General features: G+C 36.5%; 1 protein-coding gene and 1 long non-coding RNA gene across 2 annotated transcripts in view; both read left to right on the top strand.

The window, feature by feature from the left end:
* Nucleotides 1-54: 54 nt before the first annotated feature.
* Nucleotides 55-20,798, top strand: LOC136032928 (uncharacterized). The gene is made up of 7 exons (XM_065713397.1): nt 55-170; nt 2,196-2,337; nt 4,845-5,113; nt 10,473-10,700; nt 15,597-16,016; nt 18,125-18,390; nt 19,893-20,798. Exons 4-7 carry the CDS (start codon nt 10,578-10,580, stop codon nt 20,629-20,631), a joined length of 1,548 nt encoding a protein of 515 aa, XP_065569469.1. The 5' UTR covers nt 55-170; nt 2,196-2,337; nt 4,845-5,113; nt 10,473-10,577; the 3' UTR covers nt 20,632-20,798.
* LOC136032933 (uncharacterized) overlaps nt 181-23,308 on the top strand; it is a 417,461-nt gene continuing 394,333 nt past the window's right edge. Inside the window, exon 1 of the long non-coding RNA XR_010618811.1 lies at nt 181-1,044. This is a non-coding gene — a long non-coding RNA (uncharacterized LOC136032933). The remainder of the gene's footprint in view (nt 1,045-23,308) is intronic.

Genomic DNA, 23,308 nt, shown 5'->3' with positions numbered 1-23,308 from the left:
TAGTGATTATTATGTTCGGTTGATTTGTTTTCGTCTTTAATTTCTCTTTTCTTTTGTTTTGCTCCGCTTCTTCATGCTTCTTTTTTATAAGCGGGTTTGTAATAAATTATTATAGAAGGGATGACAGAAGAGACAAGAGACGTAGAGAAGATGATGGCAAAGATAGATCGGTAGGTCCTGTACAGATAAAGTGCTTACTGTTTTCAGCTAGATTTTGTAGTTCTTACTGCCACGTTATTTTTTTTTGTGCCTGCTCACGCATTTTTTTAGTTTCACGAGCGGGACGATATTTCGTGAGGGGGGTGTTCAAGCCCCATATTCCCCCCTGGATACGGCCTTGTCTGCTCATTATTTATTTATTTTTACAGATATTTAATTTTCTTTGTATAGGCTCTGCTATTTTTATTGCCAGGTTAATTGGTAAATGAATGGAATTCTGAATAGAGTTCGAATGACATATCCTGTTTTTGAGTTGAAAGGCATAATAAAAGCTAATATTTGGATGTATAAAAGGAAAATATGCGATTTTCTATATTAGGCAAAGCAACAGATGGTCACTGTAATGCGTATCCACTCGGAAAATTCTTGCTATCAGTCATTTCCTAAATGTGATAGCAGAGGCATCGTTTAAATACGAAAAGGGAGTTGGAACTTCTAGACTCAATTCGTTGCGATAAAAACATTTCTTTGGCCATTATTCTTTTCATAAAAAAAGAACCTGGCTACTTATCTGCTTTTCTTTCTCGAATTATTACGATATGTGCGGTGACTTCGTCGCATTAAGTTTCTTTCTCTTTTTCTCTTTCTATAGCTCTCCGTTTCTCCCCTCTTCCCCCTCTTTCTCTCCACCTTTCTCTCTCTCTCTCTTTCTCTTTCCCTTTCTCTATCTCTTTAATGTATTGGAAAATTTAAATTCCTTCCTTCAATAATTGATTGAGGCAATCATATAAGGTGGCTATCTTCAAAAAAAAAAAAAAAAAAAAAAAAAAAAAAAAAAAAAAAAAAAAAAAAAAAAAAAAAAAAAAAAAAAAAAAAAAAAAAAAGGTTGATTGTCGGGACATACTTTGCTGAAAAACTTAGCTTTTTAGGGCGACTCGAGCGTCCTTCCTTTATTGGTTGGGTGAATGCTACACAATACCTAGAAGTAATTTCTCAGGGGGAGGGTAAGGGGGCACTTGCCTCGGGCGCAGACATTTCAGAGGCGCAAACTTTCAAGTAAATAACCTAATGATTATAACCTTTTTGTAATGTTTGAAATTTTATTTTATTATGATAAAGTAGAAGATTTGGTATGAAGATTTTTGGGAGACGACGGGAGGCCATGAAGAAATGAGCTTCAACCATGCTTTGTTTGTAAGAAATGCTGAGCGCCAAATTCTCTTTAAACTGTCGATTGAAGATTCGTTTAAGCTCAGCAAGATTTTGCCAAAGTCAATCTAAGAACTTTTGTCTCTGTCTGAAAAGTGACGCCCTAGTGATTGCTAGCCGAAGTGATAGTATTGTACTAAACCCTCTTTTTTCGTGTAACATCTCGACGTTTTGGAAAACAAGAATTAATCCCCTACATTACCGGAATGACCCATAAGCATTGCTAGAGCTGTATAATAAAAGAAGTGGAAGTGCCCGATTTTGGTGTCTATGAACCCCCTTATTTAAAAAAGAGAAGAATAATACACTGGTGCCAAATGAGGGGGCAGGGGAAATTGTTCCCTCCCCTAAATTTTTTGCACCTCTTCCTAGATTTTGAAAAATACCTTTTTTTTGGTATTTTCATTAAAAATGTTTTAGTTTTATTTGTGAAAAGTTGAAAAAAGAACAAAATTGTCCCTCCCCCTACTAGATTTCGAAAAGTATAATCTTTGTCCCTCTCCCCATAATTTCCGTGAATTGACGCCACTGGAAGAATATATACTTGTTTCTCTGCCATATATTCATTTACTGAAGCAAAATCACTAGTTTTAGTTTTACAAAATTTTTTTATGTTTTGTATAAAATCCTCAGGAATGTCCCAAGAGATAAAGGGAATTTCTCCAAAGATACTTTGGAAACCTCGTTCTACGTGACATGTAGTGCTCTTTAGCACTTTGTACTTCATCTACTTTTTTAATACTTTATAGTGGGAACAATCCTAAGACATAAAAGTTTTATTGGCAATTTACTCATTCCCGTATTATAATTCTTGTATATTTTTACAGCGGAAGAAAAGGCGCGATGACAAGTCTACAAAGAAGGGCGAACACGATACTGAGCATAATGCAGATGAAGACGATGAACTACTCTTTATACGCGGCGCATCCCCATCTTCAAGACCTCAAAGAGTGGAAATTACGGATAATAGTAAGAATTTATTATATTTTACCCATCTCATTTTATCTGAATGTCCCTTTTGTCTTTGCTAGCTAATTATATGAATTATGCATAAGAGTTGGTGTTGCCACCTCTACAGTTTTTACTGTAGAATTAATGTTTCAAGCCCTGTCCGTTACAGCACAAACTTTACAAGAGAGCGAGAAAACTGAAAAAGTTTCAAGTTTTTTGTTTTTAATGAATCTTATTTTGCTAAAAAAAAATGTTTCTCTGGCCTTCAACATAAGGTAAACAAAATTTTGACTTCAAAAGCTTTGAATTCGAACTGTTCTGGCATTCAAAAAAAGGGTAATATAACACATTTGGTCAAAAGTGAAGGTTCTAGTTACCATAAAACCCAAATAAGGCATAGGAATGAAAGTTAAACCAGTAAATTTTGTTCTATCACTCTGACAAAAAGAGTCACTTAGCACCAGACATCTGGCGCGAATGTACATAAACTAAACAGATAATTCGATTAATTTCGCTGAAAAACTTGGAAGGAGACAAAAGAAATAATTAATTAATAAAAAAGACATCATAGGAAGAAAGTAAAATGAACGGATATAAAGTAGCTGCTCAGATTTTCGCTCCGACGAACCTTTTCCAACGAATCATTTTGGTCACTGCTTGATTTAAGGTGGATTCAATAAACAAATTGCTAAGATCCGACAAGAAACATTTTGAATAAAAATTTTAGCTGGTTTCGAAAAATACGAACATGTGGATTCAAGAGTCGGTTTTCAAGCGGGAAAACCCCCAAAAAAATGAGTCAAGTCCTTAAAATTTTCAACTTGTGTAATTTGAATACAATGGAGTTTGCACTGGAGACCAGGTTTGGTAAATCAGTTAGTGATTTTAAAGCCTTTGTAGTAGTACACACAGGTTTAATAGCAAAAACTTGACAGCTATCGCTGATTTGTGTTTCTTTACAACATATCTTCTTCTTCTTCTTATGTTAATGTGGTCTGTGGATCAGTATTATGTCCATTCACCTCTTAGACAATACAGGAAAACTCCACTGATTATTGGAAGCTTCTGGCAATATTCCTAGAAAAAAATCTGCCGGTTGACAACAAGCAACGTGTTGCTAGTAATAATGGCGTCTTTTCAGGATTGATATCATCAACCTATAAATAATAGCTTCTAATTCATGTGATAGGGAGCAATTGATGAGAGCATCAAAAGTTAAGGGGATCTAACATATACAAAATCAAACTACACTTGTAAATATAAATCAAACTATAAATATTAACTCTTAGTATACATTTTGACGAAAACCGGGACGAAAGAATTACCATATCGGTTTGTTCTTGCTTTAACGGGAACTAACTTATCTTGCTTTATCGCTCTTGATGGTAGAGGTTGATCAGGTAGAATGTCACGGTGTTGAGATTTAGAAAGCAAGAACTTTCCAAAGCTCATTATCAGATTTTTGTGCCGGTTTTGGAGTGACGGCAGTCCTAGCACTTCCAGAGCTTTTTCGAAGGGGATGTCACGGCGGCCCAAGATGATCGATACCGCTCGCTTCTGAACCAATTCAAGCTCCTGACAAAGATACTCTGTTCTAAGTGCTGAGGGCACCCAAACAGGGCACGCTTATTCCAGAATGGGGCGGACATACGCTATGTATGCATACTTAATACTCTCAGTTTCAGTAAGATGGAATCTCAAAACATGGCACAGAATCAGATTTTTAAAGCTTAATTCAAATAAAATTTTAAACAAAAGTCTTATGTATTGTATTTATTTGATGTCTATAGTGGAGTTTTATCATCACAGACAAACTGAATGAATAAAATATACAAAGAATGAATTGATAAAGGGAAAAGGTAGATAATGGGGAAAAACCGCTGAATGGGTGGTCGGATAATCGTCCGTGGACAGCAGAAAATAGGCCATCTTAAAGACACAAATTCTGAATTTTGACTCGTTGTTCAGCAAAAGTGACGAAAAAAAACAAAAAAAAACGGTTAGGTCATCTTCAACTACGTACACTAAGATTTCAAAAAAATACTGTTTTTCGTAATTTTGTTTCAAATTTATTGCTTACTAAACAAATAATAACCAATATAAAGAGCTATTACTCTTTTTGAGAAAATTTTTAATAGGATATTGAAAGGCGCGTATGAATGAGAGGGAGGGGCTCCTCCCCACATATATACTATGCCTGAAATACTTATGTCTAGTTCTAGTAAGGCGCGTATGAATGAGAGGGAGGGGCTCCTCCCCACATATATACTATGCCTGAAATACTTATGTCTAGTTCTAGTTATTTTTAGTAATTCACCACGTTTTCACTGTTTTGGTCAAGGGATCCCAAATGCAGTAATGGGCCCTGCTTTATCATTGCTATTCCTCAAAAACTACAACATGCAATTTTTTCTGTTGTTTCCGGTTCGAAATAACAGTTTCTGTTCTTTTATTTGTTTTTATACAGAAGAAGCCGAAGCGACAATGTCATGCAAATCATTGAACGTAATTTTTCTTTTCTTTAGAAGAAGTATTGAATCAGTCTGAAGAGCAAAAATCTCCATCAAATCGTGACCAGAGACGTGACGATAGACAAAGGCGACGTTCTCGATCTCGCTCTCGCACAAGACATGATGATCGCGCTAAGGATCGTGATCGTGACCGTGACCGTCGTGACAGAGACAGAGATCGCGGAGGGGATGGAAGAAACAGACGTGAAAGAGAGGAAAGACCAAAACCACGACAGAAGTTTAACGAGCTTTGCATCAGCTACTTTGAAGGAAGATGTACAAGGGTAAGCTGTTTCAGAAATAATCAAATAATATGATGAATGTTGTTCCTTAGCTCAACGTTTACCTAATCTTGCATTCAAAAGTTGGGTATTGCTAGCCTAGAAAATACTTCAGAAGTCTGCTAGCTTTCAAAGTTAATTCTAGGGAGGTGGCTTCCAAAAGTCTACCTCAGGGTTTTTTTTTACTTCCGTGAAAAAAAGCGTCATGTTTTTCCGAATGTTATATTTTTTGTATTCCTCCTTTTTGGACCCTCTCAGGGAGGGGGCTAAATCTCTCTCCCCTTGGGCTTCCTTGCATTATTAGAATTATTCACTTTTCCTGGTAGTCTCAATAGTCCTTGTTTCTGAGAAATAATAAATATAAATGAATATGCATAAACCTCTAGTCAGAGCCGCATATCCAGCAAGCAGCCTTAACTGGTTGTTTGCAAAATATGTTCTGATTTTTGTTTTTGTTTTTTTATAGCTATTTGTTTTATTTGATTTATAAATATTTACCTAAAAAAAGGGAAACTCGAGTCGGCCTCCGAGAAAGAAACAAACAACTATCTAATGCTACGATGACAAAATATGGTTTGTAAGAAACGTTTTAGTCGCTTTATTTCACTTTTACTATACCGAAGATGTTGATAAGTTAGAACAAGATAAAGACCAGGGATGAAAAGATACTTTTGCTGGTGTTTTCGGCAAACAATTTGCTAATTTGAGCTCTAACCTAGCCCTATACATTTTACATTCAACGAAACAGTTTAAGAACGCAAAAGAATCTGCCCAATTAAAGAAAATTTCTAGTTGGATTTAAAGGGACTTGTACCTCTAACCTAAAACGGAAATTTAATAGATAAAAATTAAGCTTCTTTAAAATTTTAACAGTTTTGTGCATTGATGCTGCACGGTTAGTCCCTTTAGTATATTTTAGTCCACATTAACTCTTTTTTATGTGTCAAAGATTCCTTCCTACTTTTTGGATCTTTACTTCCTACTATATCTTTATTCTTACTTCCTACTATACAGTTTGAATCTTTATCATTATCCTTGACGGAGCTCCTGGCATATTTTACATATGTTTTCTTGAATTGTCAAGGGTTATTCTCTTTAACAATTTTCTTGGGTTTGGTGGATTTTCTTATTCTGCGCAATCGCGTCAGGGTTTGCCACGAAAAAATGTCCGTTAAGTAGTCCTCTCCTTTTTATGGCACTTGGTATTAACCAAGTGACATATAGCAATCGCCAATTCTGTCGGTCTGTCTGTCTGTCGGTCCCGGTTTTGCTACTTTAGGCACTTCCAGGTAAGCTAGGACGATGAAATTTGGCAAGCGTATCAGGGACCGGACCAGATTAAATTAGAAATAGTCGTTTTCCTGATTTGACCATCTGGGGGGGGGGGGGAGTGGGGGGCCGGTTAATTCGCAACAAATAGAAAAAATGAAGTATTTTTAACTTATGAGCGGGTGATTGGATCTTAATGAAAGTTGATGTTTGGAATGATATTGTGTCTCAGAGCTCTTATTTTAAATCCCGACCGGATCTGATGACATTGGGCGGAGTTGGAGGGGGAAAACCTAAAGTCCCGGGTTTGCTACTTTAGGCACTTCCAGGTAAGCTAGGACGATGAAATTTGGTAAGCATATCAGGGACCGGACCAGATTAAATTAGAAATAGTCGTTTTCCCGATTTGACCATCTGGGGGGAGGGAGTGGGGGGCCGGTTAATTCGGAAAAAATTGAAAAAATGAAATATTTTTATCTTATGAGCGGGTGATTGGATCTTAATGAAATTTGATGTTTGGAATGATATTGTGTCTCAGAGCTCTTATTTTAAATCCCGACCGGATCTGATGACATTGGGGGGAGTTGGAGGTGGGGGAAGCCTAAAATCTTGGAAAACACTTAGAGCGGAAGGATCGGGATGAAACTTGATGGAAAAAATAAGCGCAGGTCCCAGATACATGATTGACATAATTGGAACTGATTCGCTCTCTTTGGGGGGGGGGATTAATTCTTAAAAATTAGAAAAAATGAGGTATTTTCAACTTACGAACGGGTGATCGGATCTCAATGAAATTTGATGTTTAGAAGGATATCGTGTCTTAGAGCTCTTATTTTAAATCCCGACCGGATCTGGTGACGGGGGCGGGGAGTTGGGAGGGGGAAACCTAAAACTTGGAAAACACTTAGAGTGGAGGAATCGGGATGAAACATGGTGGAAAAAAATAAACACAAGTCCTAGATAGATGATTGACATAAACGGAACGGATCCGCTCTCTTTGGGGTAGTTGGGGGGGGTATTTCTGAAAAAAAAATGAGGTATTTTCAACTTACGAACGGGTGATCGGATCTCAATGAAATTTGATATTTAGAAGGATATCGTGGCTCAGAGCCTTTTTTTTTTAAACCCGACCGGATCTGGTGACATCGGGGGGCAGTTGGAAGGGGGAAACCTAAAACTTGGAAAATACTTAGAGTGGAGGGATCGGGATGAAACTTGGTGGGAAAAAAACACGAGTCCTAGATACATGATTGACATAACCAGAACGGATCCGCTCTCTTTGGGGTAGTTGGGAGGAGGGGGGGGGCTAATTCTGAAAAATTAAAAAAAATGAGGTATTTTTAAATTACGAACGGGTGATTGAATCTCCATGAAATTTGATATTTAGAAGGATATCGTGTCTCAAAGCTCTTATTTTAAATCCTGACCGGATCTGGTGACATTGGGGGAAGTTTGGGGTGGGGAAACCTAAAATGATGGAAAACGCTTAGATTGGAGGGATTGGGATGAAACTTGGTTGGAAAAATAAGCAGAAGTCTTGCATACGTGATTTACATAATTGGAACGGATCCGATCAATTGCGGGGGGGGGGGGGGTAATTCTGAAAAATAAGAAAAAATACGTATTTTTAACTTACGAAGGAGTGATCGGATCTTCATGAAACTTCATATTTAGAAGGACCTTGTAACTCAGATATCTTATTTTAAATCTCAACCGGATCAAGCGAAATTGGGGGGGGGACCGGAAATCTTAGAAAATACTTGAAGCGGTGAGATCAGGATGAAACTGGATGGGAAGAATAGAAACCTGTCTAAGATACGTGACTGACATAACTGGAACGGATCTGCTCTCTTTGGTGGAATTGGGGGGGGGGGTAATTTTGAAAATTGAGGTATTTGTAACTTACGAAAGGGTGACCAGATCTTAATGAAATTTGATATTTAGAAGGATCTTGTGCTTTAAAGTTCTAATTTCAAATTCTGACCAGATCCTGTGACATTCGGGGGAGTTGGAGGGGGAAACCGGAATTCTTGGAAGACATGAAAATTGGGGTATTTATATCTTACGAATAGATGATCGGATCGTGATGAAATTTGATTTTTAGAAGGAATTCATGTCTCAGAGCTCTTATTTCAAATCCCGACCAGATCTTTTGACATTGGGGGGAGTTGGAGGGGAAATCTTGGAAAAACACTTGGAATGGAGGAATCGGGATGAAGCTTGGTGGATAGAATAAACAAATGTCCTTGACACGTGATTGACAGAATCGTATGGATTCGCTCTCTTTGGGGGAGTTGGGGGGAGGGGTTCAGTGATTTGGCGAGTTCGGTGCTTCTGGACGTGCTAGGGCGATGAAAATTTGTAGGCGTGTCAGGGAGCTGCACAATTTGACTTGATAAAGTCGTTTTCCCAGATTCGACCATCTGGGGGGGGGGGGGGCAAAAGGGAGAGGAAAAATTAGAAAAAATTAGGTATTTATAACTTACGAGTGGGTGATCGGATCTTAATGAATTTTGATATTTAGAAGGACTTTGTGACTCAGAGCTCTTATTTTAAATCTTGACCGGCATTGAGCCTCTTATTTTCCTTTTTAAATCAATCTATTGATTCATAGAATTTTGTTAAGCTCATACCATATGATCTCTTGGCTCTTAGCTCTTCTCGTCTCGTCACAAGTGCCATATGAGCTCTTAGCTCTTGTTTTAATTTTTTTCTGCTATCAAAATTATCTATCTCTTCATGATTATTCAGTTCTGCAAGGCTTTAAGCTCTAATTGGTTTTAGAGAGTCACTTTGGAGGATCTTAGGATTTCTGGTGGGGATATGTCACACCCATCCCTCCCTCTCTGTCTTGATAGGGCTCTTTAATGACTAAAGTGGCTTGAATATGTAATGGCAAGAGCGGTGATAAAATGACATTAAGCGTTTTGACGTATGGTTTAAAGTAGACAGTATATTTGACTGTCAAGGTTGTAACATTAGTTATCTAGTAACAATGATTTTTACTGCATCGAATAAATTTTCTCCTTATATGTGTATGAAATGGCCTGTTCATTCTCTGCAAAATATCATATTATTTCGGATTTTTCTTTTATATCTACCATTGCATTCGTCTGTTTTGCTGTTTTCACGCCCCTGTCCCCTCTTGAAATTAATTTTTGATATATTTATGCTCTCTTAAATATATCAGTGAGTAAAAATATCCGGTTCAAATGTATTTGGAGCCTCCAATAAAATAACGTCTATATAGACCTAAAACATGGAACAAGTAAAACCTCCAGTTATAAAAGTTAGATATAGATATAAATAGAGATAAATAGAACAAATCTTGTGTGCCAACGTGCTTAGTATGATAACAGCTATGCATGGATGAAAGTTCTTCAAATCTTATGTAAGTCATAGGGGATAAATTTTCGCAAAATATTATTTTGAATTACCAATCTGCTGCTTATCATTGAGTAAACATCACAACAGTGAGTAAAGTTGAATGCAATAGAATTGGTAATAGCACTTAACCAGCATTTGAGCAGACGCTTAAATCCCTGACGGTATAGCAAATTTCAAAATTGTTGCTTGGTAAGCAACTTGTTTGTGACAAGACTAGAAAAGACCACGTCTTCCTCTCCTTTGTTAGTCTTTTTGTAGTAGATATAAGCCAAAAAGAAGAGATTGTGTCTCCCTCTCAACTATTTGTCTCATGGGTATGTATTTGAGTAATAAGAACCAACACAGCAGCACATATAAATCTAAACAAGTATAGCGTTAGTTAAGTGAGTAATGTTAATTGTTTATAATTTTTTTCATGCGTTTTCATTAGAAATCAACGTGAACAAAATTTTAGCGAAATCGGAACTCGGGAATTAGTTGAAATATTGTGTCAATATTAAGAAGACAAAGACAGGACAATATATTCTACTTAAGCATTATAAGGGTTATTCGCCTTATTCACAGTATAGCCCAAAACTGCAGTATCCTCATTACTTTTATTCGCCAGTTGAGATAATTGAGTACAGGAAATAAAATTGGTTTTTAAGGAATCCTGTTCAACCATTGAAATTGGTCCCCTATTCTTAATCAGTATTTTTTATTTTAGGGTGAAGACTGTCGCTATATACATTCTGATGCTCCACATCGTAAATTGGAATTATGCAAGTTTTATTTGCTTGACACATGTACAAAGAAAGACAAATGCTTATACATGCACAAAGAATTTCCCTGTAAATACCACCACACTGGTGCCAAGCATTGTCGACTTACTGAGAAACAGTGTAAATTCAGTCACGCGCCTTTGACGGCAGTCACTAGAGCTGCTCTAAGAAAAGTAAGATTTCTTTTCACCTTTAACCCTTAGTTTTACTGATTAAGAAATGGGATTTTCTCATAAGTAAAAAAAAAAAAAATGGACGAAGTTTTAGGAGTTGGACTGAAAGATTTTTTCTGGAGCATTTGGTTGATAAAAGGATGTTTACATGTCAAATATCCAAACTTACATTTAACACAAGTTTCCCATACTTTCCTGATCATGCAGCTTTTTCCGGATTTAAGGACTTCTTTTGTGCTAGTTAGGAAAACAGAGACTAATCTCGAAGAACATAAATTATAGACTAGAGTAGTAACTAGACTGCAGATTTGGTCAAGTTTGACAGAAAAAAGTAATGCCATTTTGCGGCGTGGCTCACATAGAATCTCTGAGCCACACTTCATAGACGGCCTTTTGTATTCATATAAAGAAGCTAATATAGAACCGTAATTTGTACGATAAATTTAAATAAGCAAAAACATAATTTAAATGTTTTCTTATGACCTCTTTTGACCCATTCAAGGACGTTCTGTTTTTCGTTTTGCCCCAGATAGATTATTGAAAAGCCCACTTTTTGGCAAATCTATCGTCCTTCGTCTGAAAAACGTGAGGTCTTATTTAAAGTCATCTTAATCTGTCTTTTATTATAGCCCTAGAAATGGGATCGAACCACGTTTTTCATATAACTTATTGTTTAATAAGTGATTAGTCAAACGAGTATCTTCCTCTGAAATTTTATTTCTCAGGCTTTCAAAGCGCCCACGTTCTCAAGCCATGCTGGTTGTCCGATGGCTGACACTATTCTGTTGACTTACTATACATTTTGATTTCCTTTCGCTTTATGATTTATTTTTTTATATCTATGTATTAGCATCTGTTTTGTTTGTTTGATGGTGCTATTCAGTTTGATTTCTGTTCGCTTTTTTAGTTTCGTTGACTCTTTGATAATAGCATAATTAAAAAATCAAAAGAAACACGTCTTTTTTTTACAACTGAAACTGATGAAAAAGATTTCAACTTCAAATGAACATAAATTATACCGTGTAGGTGGGGGCTACCCTTCCTTAAGTGTTTCACTCTTTGCGCTGAAGTTCTTAGAATTCGTAAAATACTGGTCATTCAAATTCAAATGGCCCTTGTTATTTAGGAGTTGTGCTTAAAAAAGTTGGAAAAAAGTCAAACTTCAACGTAAAGCGCAAGGGATTCACGGGGGATAACCCCTTCGTATATTGAATGATTTATATTGGTTTTAAGTTTTAACGTTGCTCATTACTTTCATTTGAAAACATGTTTTATTTAATTTCTGAATGTAAGTGGGAAATTCGTATTCTCAAAAATTAAATGAATTAAAGAGTCAAAATTAGTATTACTTAAAAGTATATACTGTTGGCTGAAAATTGCCAATAAGATGGTGCTGGTGAAATGGTAGACAGGTGACGGCTGCTATATTATCTTAGTCTCTTTTCCTATTGCCTAACCATCTGGTAAAATTTCAGATTTATAAATTCAAAACAAGTCCAGACCTTCATTTGTTCCTATCTTATGGGAATAAATGGCCAAAAACTGCTAGTGTTTTGTTTTTATTATATTTGTGATTGTGGTTAAACCTGTCGGCGTTTTTAGGCGATGACGCCCTTATTTTCTGGCAGCTCTGTTCTCCTTTGGGGTTTTCCATTGCTGAAAAGGCAAAAAAGGCGTGTTAGAGCGCTCTTATCTATATTGATTTTCCCAAATCAAGTGAAAATGACAGCGAAAACTGAAAAAATAGCCATATAGTACCATAAAGGTGAAGATATAATAAAGAAAATGTTTCTGTCGATGCTCGAATTATGCAGACTTATCTTAGTTTTGACAAGGTTTTTGAAGAAACTAAATTTAAGCTGGGGGGAAACTGGGGCCTGGGGGGCAAAACGTTACCCGGAAGGGTTGTAGCCATCTGCCCCATAACAAATTACGCCCCTGCTATATTCAATGGCGTCTACAGGATGAGGGTCAGAAAGGCGATAAAGGATAAAAAATTATGTATGTTTTTAATCCTAACGGTCGAAGATCTTCCTCCCCATCCACTTTTACTTTTGTGGTAAAAATATTACTAAAATATTATTATGCAAAACCCTTGTTTAATTAAAATTTTGATTTGGTACTCGAATTTTACATAAAATTGAAATTACAATGTAAGAATTATTTTCAAATACTATTTTTTCTTTCCTTTAACCTTGATTATTGCTCAATATTATTGTCTTGATTATTGCTGAGTAATCAGGATTACTCTTTTGGAAGACTGTATCTTTGGAAAATGTTTTTTTAAGTTACTTATGAAAAAATATCACATGCGTGTTTCAAGTGTAATTGCATGCTCCTTCTATCCATAAAAATAAGATTTGTGAATCGGTCATTGAAAGGTTAACACTCTATGATTGTAAATTGGAAAGTGAGGCCTAAGCCCTTTACCACTTATAATTCAGCAAACCTTATTGATTATGTTATTGTAAACAGAAGACTAGCAGGATCAATACAAGATACTAGGGTGTATAGGAGTGCTGTTATTGATGTTAAAAGTAAAGATCACCATCTAGTAGTGTCTAAGGTTAATTTAAAGCTGAAATTTCGGAAGGGTAACTCCCTCGGAAAGTTATGATGTTGGTAGACTTCAGGATGAAAATTTGAGAAAAAAATTCCAGGAACAGTTGAGTACTAAACTTGAGGGTTTAAAATTTGACAATGTGGAAGATGGATGGAATAATTTCAGAAAAACAATTTGTGAAGATGCTGATGGTGTCCTAGGGAAGAGTGCTAAGACAGCAACTAGGAATATTAGTGAAAAAGCTTTAGGTTTAATAGAGAGTAGAAGGGGTTTGTATAAGAATTATCTGAGTGATAGGTCGTATGAAAACAAAAGGAATGTAAAGAAAGTGGAGAAAGCATTAAAATATGAACTAAGGAGATGTGAAATGGAGGCGATGGATAAAATTGCTGAGGATCTGGAAGATGCGGCTAGACGGCATAATAGTAAAATATTATACTGGCATGTTAATAAATTGAAAGGGAGTAGCCAATCCGGACTAGTCCCAGTTAAAGATAGAAATGGGGCCACAATTAGTGATAAGGAAAAAGTTAAAGAAAGATGGGTGGAACATTTTGAGAATGTGCTAAACCGAGATACAGTTGCAGGAAAAGATATAGATGAAAATGAAAAAGTTTGTGATACCTTGGATGTGAAGGAAGATTTGTTTAGTGAGGAAGAATTAGCGACAGTACTAGAAGGATTAAAAAATAATAAGGCCCCAGGTGCTGATAGTATGATTAATGAGTTCCTTAAATATGGTGGCTCTGAGGTTAGGAATAAGCTACTGAAGATTATGAACATGATTTTTGAAAAGGGGGAAGTACCCAATGATTTTAGGAAAACCTTAATTAAACCACTGTATAAGAAAGGTGACAAGAGTGAGTGTCGTAATTATCGAGGCATTAGTCTGGTCTCTGTAGGTAGCAAATTACTGAGTAATATGATACTTTTTAGACTGAGACATGCTGTAGACAAAGTTTTAAGGGAAGAACAATGCGGTTTTAGAAAAGGTAGAGGATGTGTCGACCATGTTTTCACTCTTAGGTTAATAATTGAGAAGTCCCTTCGTTGTCAAACACCTTTGGTCCTTAGTTTTATCGATTATGAGCAAGCTTTCGATTCTGTTGATAGAACAGCGTTAACAAAGGTCTTATCGTTATATGGTATACCAGAAAAATACATTGAAGTGATCTGCGCTATGTACGAGAATAATAGTGCTGCGGTTAAGGTAGGAAATGAGCTTAGCAACTGGTTTTGTATTAAATCAGGAGTTAAGCAGGGTTGTGTTCTATCCCCCTCTATATGGATCATTTTGATGGACTTCGTCTTAAGGAGCACAGAAAACGCAATTGGAGACCATGGAATCAAATGGGGAGGAAGAACGCTCCTGGACTTAGATTATGCTGATGATTTAAGCATATTAGATGAAAGTGTGAGCAAAATGAATGAATTTTTAGAGGTTTTGCGAGTTCAGGGTGCTAAAATAGGCTTGAAAATTAATGTTAAGAAGACTAAGTCACTAAGGCTAGGAATAAGTGAAGATGAACAGGTGACATTAGGTAACGAAAAGATTGATCAGGTTGGGAGCTTCAGTTACCTTGGTAGTATTATTAGTAAAGATGGTGGGAGCAGTGAAGATGTTAAAAGTAGAATAGCTAAAGCTCGGGGTGTTTTTTCACAGTTAAAAAAAGTTTGGAAGAATAGAAAGATAAGCCTACAAACCAAGATTAGAATATTGGAAGCTACAGTGATGACAGTGGTCAAATATGGCTCTGAAGCATGGGCACTCCGAAAAGCAGATGAAAATTTACTAGATGTTTTCCAGAGAAATTGCCTACGGATTGTTCTGGGTACCCGGCTGACTGACCGTATTTCAAACAGTAGGTTGTACGAAAAGTGTGGTTCAATCCCGCTTTCTGGGGCTATAATGAAAGGAAGGTTGAGATGGCTAGGCCACGTTCTACGGATGAAGGATGACAGATTACCGAAGATTGTTCTTTTTGGCCAACTGTCTGGGGCTACACGGAAAGCAGGTCGTCCTTGTCTGGGTTGGGAGGATGTCATAAATAAAGATTTAAAGGAAATGGGAACTTCCTGGGAGGGTGTAAAAAGGGAGGCTTTAAATAGATTAGGTTGGAGGAGGAGCGTGCGTAGCTGTGTTGGCCTCAGGCGGCTTGGTGCTGCAGTGAGTTATTAGTAGTAGTAGTAGTAGTAGTAGTAGTAGATCTTATTATTATTTTTTATATTAAGAAATAATCGTTTTGGCTGTTAAAATAAGTTTACAATTGTGTCTCCCCTCCTCTACTCCTTTCAGAGCCCAACTCCCGTAACAATTATTGCTTTTTTTCTAGCACGTAGACACAGTCCCTGCCCCTAAAGACATATTTGGAGAACCTAATCGTGTACTACATTCTGATCAGCATTCTGTAGAATTTCCTTCAGCCAGAGGTCATATTCCATCGATTTTTGACCTAAACGTTCAACCTCCTCCAGGCCTTACTTATAAAGCGAAAAAAGAGCAGACAGAAGCTACGCTCGAAGAACATCATGAGGATGATGATGAAGATGAAAGTGGATTGCAAATTGATTTGGGGGATACTAGTAAAGTTGAGGAAGAGACTGTAGAGCCTAAGCAAGAAATTGAGAAAAGAAACGTCATAGAATCCGAGCAACAAGTCGTTAATATTAAAAGGACAGACACCCCGTTGAGTGGGGATGATGCTCCTTCTGATGCAGTCCCAGTGAAGAAACCTGATGAGATATCTAGTTCTGTAAGTGCTGCTTTTATTAATCTTTTTAAGGTCTGAATAGAGTCTCATATGAAAAGAAAATCTATAACTGTGTTCTGGAAAATATTTTAAATAGCACAAAAAAACACAGGGTGTCCGTTCGTAAAAAAAGGAAAAGAGAGAAAAAACGCTGTGGGAAGAGTGAAAATTTTTGAGTTGCAGTTAATTCTGCTTTATGTTAAAGTATTTTTATTAATTTTAATTTGACGCTTAGTCAATAAAATGATCTCGTAGTTTTAAGTTGTCACAAGATTTAGTTAACCCAAAGTGATTTAAACGTAAGGTACGAGGAAGTAAGAGAGAGATGGTGAGAGGTTAGTTTCATATACGTTTTATCAAACTTGAAAATATCAAACAGTTGATATTTCAGTTTATCAAACTGAAACTCTGCAAGGATAATCTTCACTTTGGGACTGTTGGAAGTGCAATGTCTCTCATTGCTAATAAATGCACGATATGCCCTGTGGTTTATCCTCAATGAAATTACATTGTTATTGTCAATTGACTTATTAGGCATTCTATTTTTAGTTTCCTCATAATACTATAAATATAAACTAATCACCAGCATATAAATATTTTTTCTATGCTCAAAACAAACTCAAGGTTGCGCTACATAAGCCAGAATAATTCTTCGTTTTTATTTACAAATGTGCAATAGAAATGTGCTGCGAAGTATTGTTTTTCAAAGTAAATTCGCCATGAAAACTTGCATATATTTAGCAGAAAAGAAAGTTTTTGGCTGCTCTAGTTTTAAAGTCACGTAATTTTGTTTATGCTAACGATGTTTTTTCATACTTTGTATTAAGATAAATAAAAAAGGACATTTCAAACGGTTTCTCGGACTTACCAACCGGTATTCAGTGGCTAATAATCAAGTTGTAGTTTTCCTAGCTCAAAACTGAAAAGATGCTGCTAACTTAGCGTTTGCACTCTAAAAATATTTTTTTTTGAGAGTTTAAAGGAAAGCTCGATACAAAACTATATTAACTTTAAGAAAAAAACATTTGATGATAAACTAAAAGAACTTGATAAAACATCACTTAATAAAGCATAAATCAAAGAGAAAAGACGTTGGTAATATTGTACATTAAGTCCTGCAAACGAAACTTCATTTTTTGAGGGGAAGGGGGTGTCAAAAACTCGAAGAAGTGCGTTCTAGCCGCACACTATTCAAGTTTTTTTCTGGAGTATTCATCCGATCAATCATAGCAAGAGATTCCATTCAAATCTCCTCTCTTTTCTGTAGGTATGCTTTGCTAGAACCGAGGTAAGATGGAAAATATCTCGAAGCTGAAGTTGAATATAAAGATTCAGCATTTTGAAATCAAAATTTAGAGATTGTCAAAGATCGTTCTTTTAGGACTATCTTCCATCCAGATTTTCCATCCAGGGTCAAACGACAAGCTGGTCGTCCCGAATGAGGTGGGAAGGGATCACAAGGAAGGACTTAAAGGAAATTAGAACTTCATGCGAGGGGGTAAAGGGAGAATATTTGAAATATTGGGGTGGAGGAAGACGTGTGGTAAACACGCCACGTGTGGTAAACATGGCCTGCAAACTTTCAGTTTTAAACCTACTCTTTTACTCGTGGAATTTTACTGCAAGTTTTATCTTATTTGTCAAAGTGAAGTGACCCTCAACACTCGTATCGAACTGAGTACAAAAACGAGCTTTCAGGTTGAGTGATGGAAGCTATGGCTAGTCACTGGAGAATATCCGGTCCAACTCCAGCGTGAGCAGCTATTTTTTCAAGCAGTTACCTTTAACGAGGGTTCAAAAATATGTTACGTTAAAAAACATTTTTCAGACCATGAAAGTTTCCAAATTTCCTTCTTCTGTATTTTCAGCGAATACACCTCCCCTAGCCTCCCCCTTCCCCTATTAGTCGAATGGAAAGTTTAATGTTCGAAAAAAATGTAACGATTTTACTGGCCAAAAAAGTTTTAACCCCGCCCGCTTATTTGTACTTGTTTGCAAACCCCATCCTTTACTCCCTGGAATTGTTTATGCTGATAGGTTTTGGCTTCATTTATCTGATTTAATGAACTTAAACAATAACAAACATTAAATAAATCTAATATCTATTTTAGACGCCTGCACAAAATGTTTCATCCTTGCCAATTAAGTTGGACAAGTTCAGTATAGCCGAAGCTTTACAGAATCTTACAGAATCACTTTCTGCGGAACAGCTAACGCAAATGCTAGAGTTTGTCAAGAATAAGAGCTCTCAAGTAAATTGCGACCAGCCGAAGGTACAAACTGCCACAGCCACTCAGCAATCCCAAATCTTGCAGCAGCAAACTGCCACGCCGCCGGATGATTCGTCAGTGAACTTATCGCCTGTCTCAGTTGAACCGTAAGTTTATTCATCTATCATACAATTAGGAAAGGGTGAAGAAAGCAAGAAATATTTTTCTGTTACCAAAATAAAGGAAAAGCACAATGCTTAGGTTGACTTCTGGTAAGCTGTCGTCAGTGTAAGGAACGGTTTAGAACATACCAAAAAATCGGGAAAACAAACATACGAAAACAGCACTCAATATGAGTACTGGGGGGTAATTCCTCTTCTTTATTACGGATTTCTTGTAAAAAAAAAGTATGGAAAGGAAAAAAGTAGGAAGCACTTGGAAAAAGGAAATATAGAATTTAATTAATCCACATAAAGGAACCAAAATGAATCAGATTTTTCTGTGTTTCTCTTCCTTTTTAATAAATTTTAAAATTTCATGCTTTAAAATTATCAGTAGTGTATAATAAGCACATACTGAAGAGCTCTATGAACCTTCAAACCTATTTTATACAGTGTAATAAGATACAATAAAATATTTTATGCCTGAAGCTGATCAACTATTTACAACGAGAACATGCTGTAAACGCAATAGTGTATGATGAAAGTTTTTTTTTCTTTTTTGTCAATAACTTATCGACCATAAATATAATAACAGGGTTTAGAGCCTTAGGAGGCTCTAGACATGCATTACACGGTGTATTGAGATGAGATATCTTGTTTTTTGAAACTTGTAGGGAATTTACAAGTATTTACTATAAAGAAACTAATAACAATATTAATTTAGAATACAAAGCACCAATTTCCAGCTGTCAGTCAGCTGATTATCCACATAGCCTAATATTTTATTAGTGCCCTGATGCAATTTTCAAGATCCAGGAATTGAGCCAGAGGGATAAATTAAGCGTAAATTCATGTGTGCACAAGACTGAGATGGTATCCTCTTAAGGTGGTTCCAGAGGACGCCACTCCGCTTCACCACGGACATTTCTTTCGTGGCTAAAGAATATGAAAATTCTAAATTTTGAGTATATGAGTGTATATCCGTTAAGCTTAAGACTCTTTCGCTGGCTGTGTAAGCCAGTATTATTAAATGTGTTCGGTGTTAAGAAAAGGCATAACTTAGACATCGAAAAATAATAAACATACGTATGAAAGTGAAAAAGAAAGGAAACGCATCTATGTTTATAGAAGCAGACTCTCGGCTAAAAGAAGTAAACCACTGCTAAGACATTAAAGAAACAATACATATTTATTAACCTCAACACATATTTATGTCACATGCTTATTAACCTCTTTGGGGTACTCAATCATTAGTTTTAATTTTTTTAAATTTAATTTTTTAATTCTTTAAAAGACTCCAACTACTATATTAAGCCCTTATTTTTTTTCTAAGAGTTCTCGTCGTTAAGAATTTGCTTACATTTCGATCAGAATGTTAATGTCACCAAAATTATCGTTATTCTGTCTAATCAATTTGCTGTGTAAGAACTGTTTTTATCTGAACGTACGAAATTGACGCCTGAGATGTCCATTTTCAAATTTTATCATCTATGTTTTCAATTTTTCAGGACCCTCGGAGCTTCACAGGCTGCCAGTGCTTCAGCAGCTCCCGCAGTACGAGACCCACGACGTGCAAGGGATCCAAGACAAAGAGCAGCAGACCCTCGCTTAAAACAAGCTAATGTTGTATCGTCAGTACCTAAGTCACAGCCACAACAAGGGCTGAAACCTGAGATGTTAAGTATTCCAGCAAAAGCAGATGTACCTAAATCTGTAGATGTTGACCTAAGGAATAAGTTCGTGCTTCCTCCCTTAACATTATCCGACAAAGATTACAGACCAAATGATATTGACATGCGGCAATTAATTGGCCAGGGACCTATCAATCCTTTTACTAGTGGCATTGACTTAAGACAGAAGCTCCCAGACCCGTTGAGTATGCTCCCGTTCCGACCAGCGCCCATGCATCCTCCTGCAAGAGAAATTGATGCTTCCTTAAATTCTCATCCTCCTCTTGAATGGAAAGTGATAACTTTTAATCCATCTGCACCAGACTATTCTTATGTGAAATTTAACCCCGCGGATCCAAGTGCAATTTTAGACCCTCGTTTACAACGTTTTTTAAAGAAAGGAGGTGAACCAGGAGCGACCCCAGCAGTTTCCCCTCCTTCTGCCCATGTGTCACCTAATGTATATAATCCCGCTATAGAAAAGCCACAGGTGGCAGCTTATGACCCACGAGCTGATTTGAAAATGGCAGAGGCATTTGTTCCTCGACGAGTAGATCCGCGACTTGCGCGACGCTAGTGTCCAAAGGGAGCTTTGTCTTCTTCATCGTCTGTGATCCCTTTTTTTTCTTCCATTTTTTGTTTTTCTAAGAAAACCGCAGAGGTGGCTTTTATAATAAATTTGTTGTCTTGTATAAATAATCCTTGTATGTACTTGGTAATTAAATTTTTATTAATTTAGTCTAATTCCGATTTATTGTATCAGTATTCTTTTTTTGTAAATTGATTAACTGCTTAATTGTTATAAGCAATTAAGCGAGTTTTAGGATAAATCATCAATCATCATCAAAATAATTGGCAATCTCAGTCGACCTTATCGGGCTTGTCGTGAGAAGACATTTGATCTAGCTACACATCTATGGCATATCCAAAGCTTTCGTAAGTTAGATAAGACGATCGATCCTGAGGGGGACGGGGGCTTGTTGATACTAAAAACAAGCTCGTGTTTAGATCTAATTATTAGGATTGTCGCATGTTTTACAGGACTTTTGACGAAGTTTTTTTTTTGCGAGATGGAAGAGGGGAGGAGAGACGGCTTTTACATGAATAAGTTTCCATCTCCGCGTTCATCACGCTTAAAAAGACTTTTTTTTTTTTTTTTTGATTGTAGTTGATAAATCAGTTTGCACCAAGGGTTGAAGTAATGTTTGAAATATAATAGAATGTGTTTATAAATGCCACAGACATATTACTGTTCTTTTTATGTGTATGTTGAAAGGTGGAAGGCTGAACCCTGTCAGTTATAAAACTCTGCTATTTCATCAACTGTCCTAAAGGGGTCCAATTTTGTTTAGAAGGGCATGTCCTATCACATTGGATTTAGTCTCATCATACTAAAAGCTGTAATTACCACGGCTGTTCATGTGTAAGTTGATTAAGTTAAAAGTCAGACTGTTTTCCGATCTCTTGTGTGTCACATTCAGTCTTGCATCTCGAGATTGGTCTAAAGGATCTAAAAAACTTAAGAATGATTGCCTGGAAAATAAATTTTTTAATTTGACCCTCCCAGAAAGAAATTTCTGATCCTTACACCCCTTCCTTCCCCTAAGGTATGAACGTGAGTGTATCCTCTGTGATTAGCCACGGAAGTATAACCCATAATTTGACATTCATCTCATTTTCACAGCCGACCCTCCTGCAGGACGGTGGTCTTGCCACTCTGAAGTTGGTTCTACTTGACATCATGTTCATGGCAATATCGTTCTATTCACCCCCATCCCTGAATTCGGTAACACTTAAGCATTTACTGGACTGGTTTGTTATGCTAATTTGATGGAACTTTCCACTGTGAACGTTGATTTCCTTTTTTCAGTTTATTATCAATTTAACAGAAAAGCAAGAAAATCTATGTCATTATTGTTAAGCTTGGAATACTTGAGGTTACATTAGTAGTTAATCCTGGTTTTCCGAAATACAAGATAAAATGCAAATTTACTATATGCAAAATTACAAGTTACGTTTGCATCACAAAATTAATATACAAATTTAAGAAAGAAAACACTTAACCAAAATCTTAATTTAATTTCTCCCGGATGTTAAATTTGTAATGGTACGAGTCATGTAAGTTTTCTACTACAAATGAGGAAAGAAATCCCTAAGAATCGTAATTTGACCCATTATTTCCATGAACAAGAGAAAAATTTTGCAGAAATTATTATATCATTTAGTGTCTCGCAAAAAAAGTAGCATACCAAGCTATAGTGTTGAGCTGGTACAATCAAAGTGCGGTGAGGCTTTACGAATTGTGTGCACTTTTGCAGTTTCATTGTATTGACAATGGGCACGGTGGGCTTGTACTAATTTACTTGTGCTGAGCAATGGGGTAAGCGGTATGATAAGAACATATGTGTAGCTCCATGTCTAAAATGCACATCACCAATAACTATGTGATGGGTAGTTGAGTAAAGTGACAAACTACTTACCTAAGGTATGTCGAGCATAGATTTCTCCTTCTATGTAGAGATTTATACGAACTATCAAGCAGGTCCTTTCCTTTGTTAGGGGGGTCTGTAGAATGTTGCTGTGGCTAGCATTAGCAATCGTGGAACTGATAGATTATCTTCTTTAAGATGTTAATACGTTTAAAATTATTGATTCTTTTTGGGGGTTGAAGTAGTTGTTAATAACAATCGAAAGCTTTTATTAGATTGTTACACCCCCGGCTCAAAGTCTTGGATCACTCACAGAAGATGAATACCCGACCGAAGTGGGCTGAATATTTCCATCAGATTGACTGTCATCTCGGCAGAGAAGAGAGTTATGTAATCCTTAACTTTAAGTTCGTCATTTAAAAGAAGATGTACAGCTTTCTATACTTCGAAGCAACCCTTACATTCCACTTCTGTCTGACTGTGGAAAATTTGCCGACTTATTTGCTTGCAGATCTACCATTTGGAATTATTGTGGCTAGGGATATGCTCAGCCTTGAGGTCATGTTCATTGCTTCTGAACTTGCAAATAGGTTTTTGGATAGATTTTGGATCTGAATCGAGGAACCCAGCTTAGATACCGCCAACCAAGAGTCAGTGAAAATCAAATATTTTTATATCTCAGTTTATAATTAACTACTAGTTCTAAAACTATCTCGATTCCTCAGAGATTTGCTGAAAATTTGGAATGAGATTTAGGGATGGATGTGGTAAAACTAAGAGTTCAAGCGGGGGTAAAAGAAGCAGCACCTGTACAAGGTTCTTTAC

Source organism: Artemia franciscana, chromosome 11, assembly GCF_032884065.1.
Source record: "Artemia franciscana chromosome 11, ASM3288406v1, whole genome shotgun sequence".
NCBI classification, from domain to species: domain Eukaryota; kingdom Metazoa; phylum Arthropoda; class Branchiopoda; order Anostraca; family Artemiidae; genus Artemia; species Artemia franciscana.
Note: the sequence above shows the minus strand (reverse complement) of the source record. Positions and strands in the feature narration are given on the sequence as shown.

Bases quoted from the DNA above. Each gene is read 5' to 3' on its own strand.
- LOC136032928 (XM_065713397.1), top strand. From the start codon at position 10,578: ATGCACAAAGAATTTCCCTGTAAATACCACCACACTGGTGCCAAGCAT. The intron at 16,017-18,124 runs GTAAGTGCTGCT...TATCTATTTTAG, and splicing joins CTGATGAGATATCTAGTTCT to ACGCCTGCACAAAATGTTTC. The intron at 18,391-19,892 runs GTAAGTTTATTC...TCAATTTTTCAG, and splicing joins TCGCCTGTCTCAGTTGAACC to GACCCTCGGAGCTTCACAGG.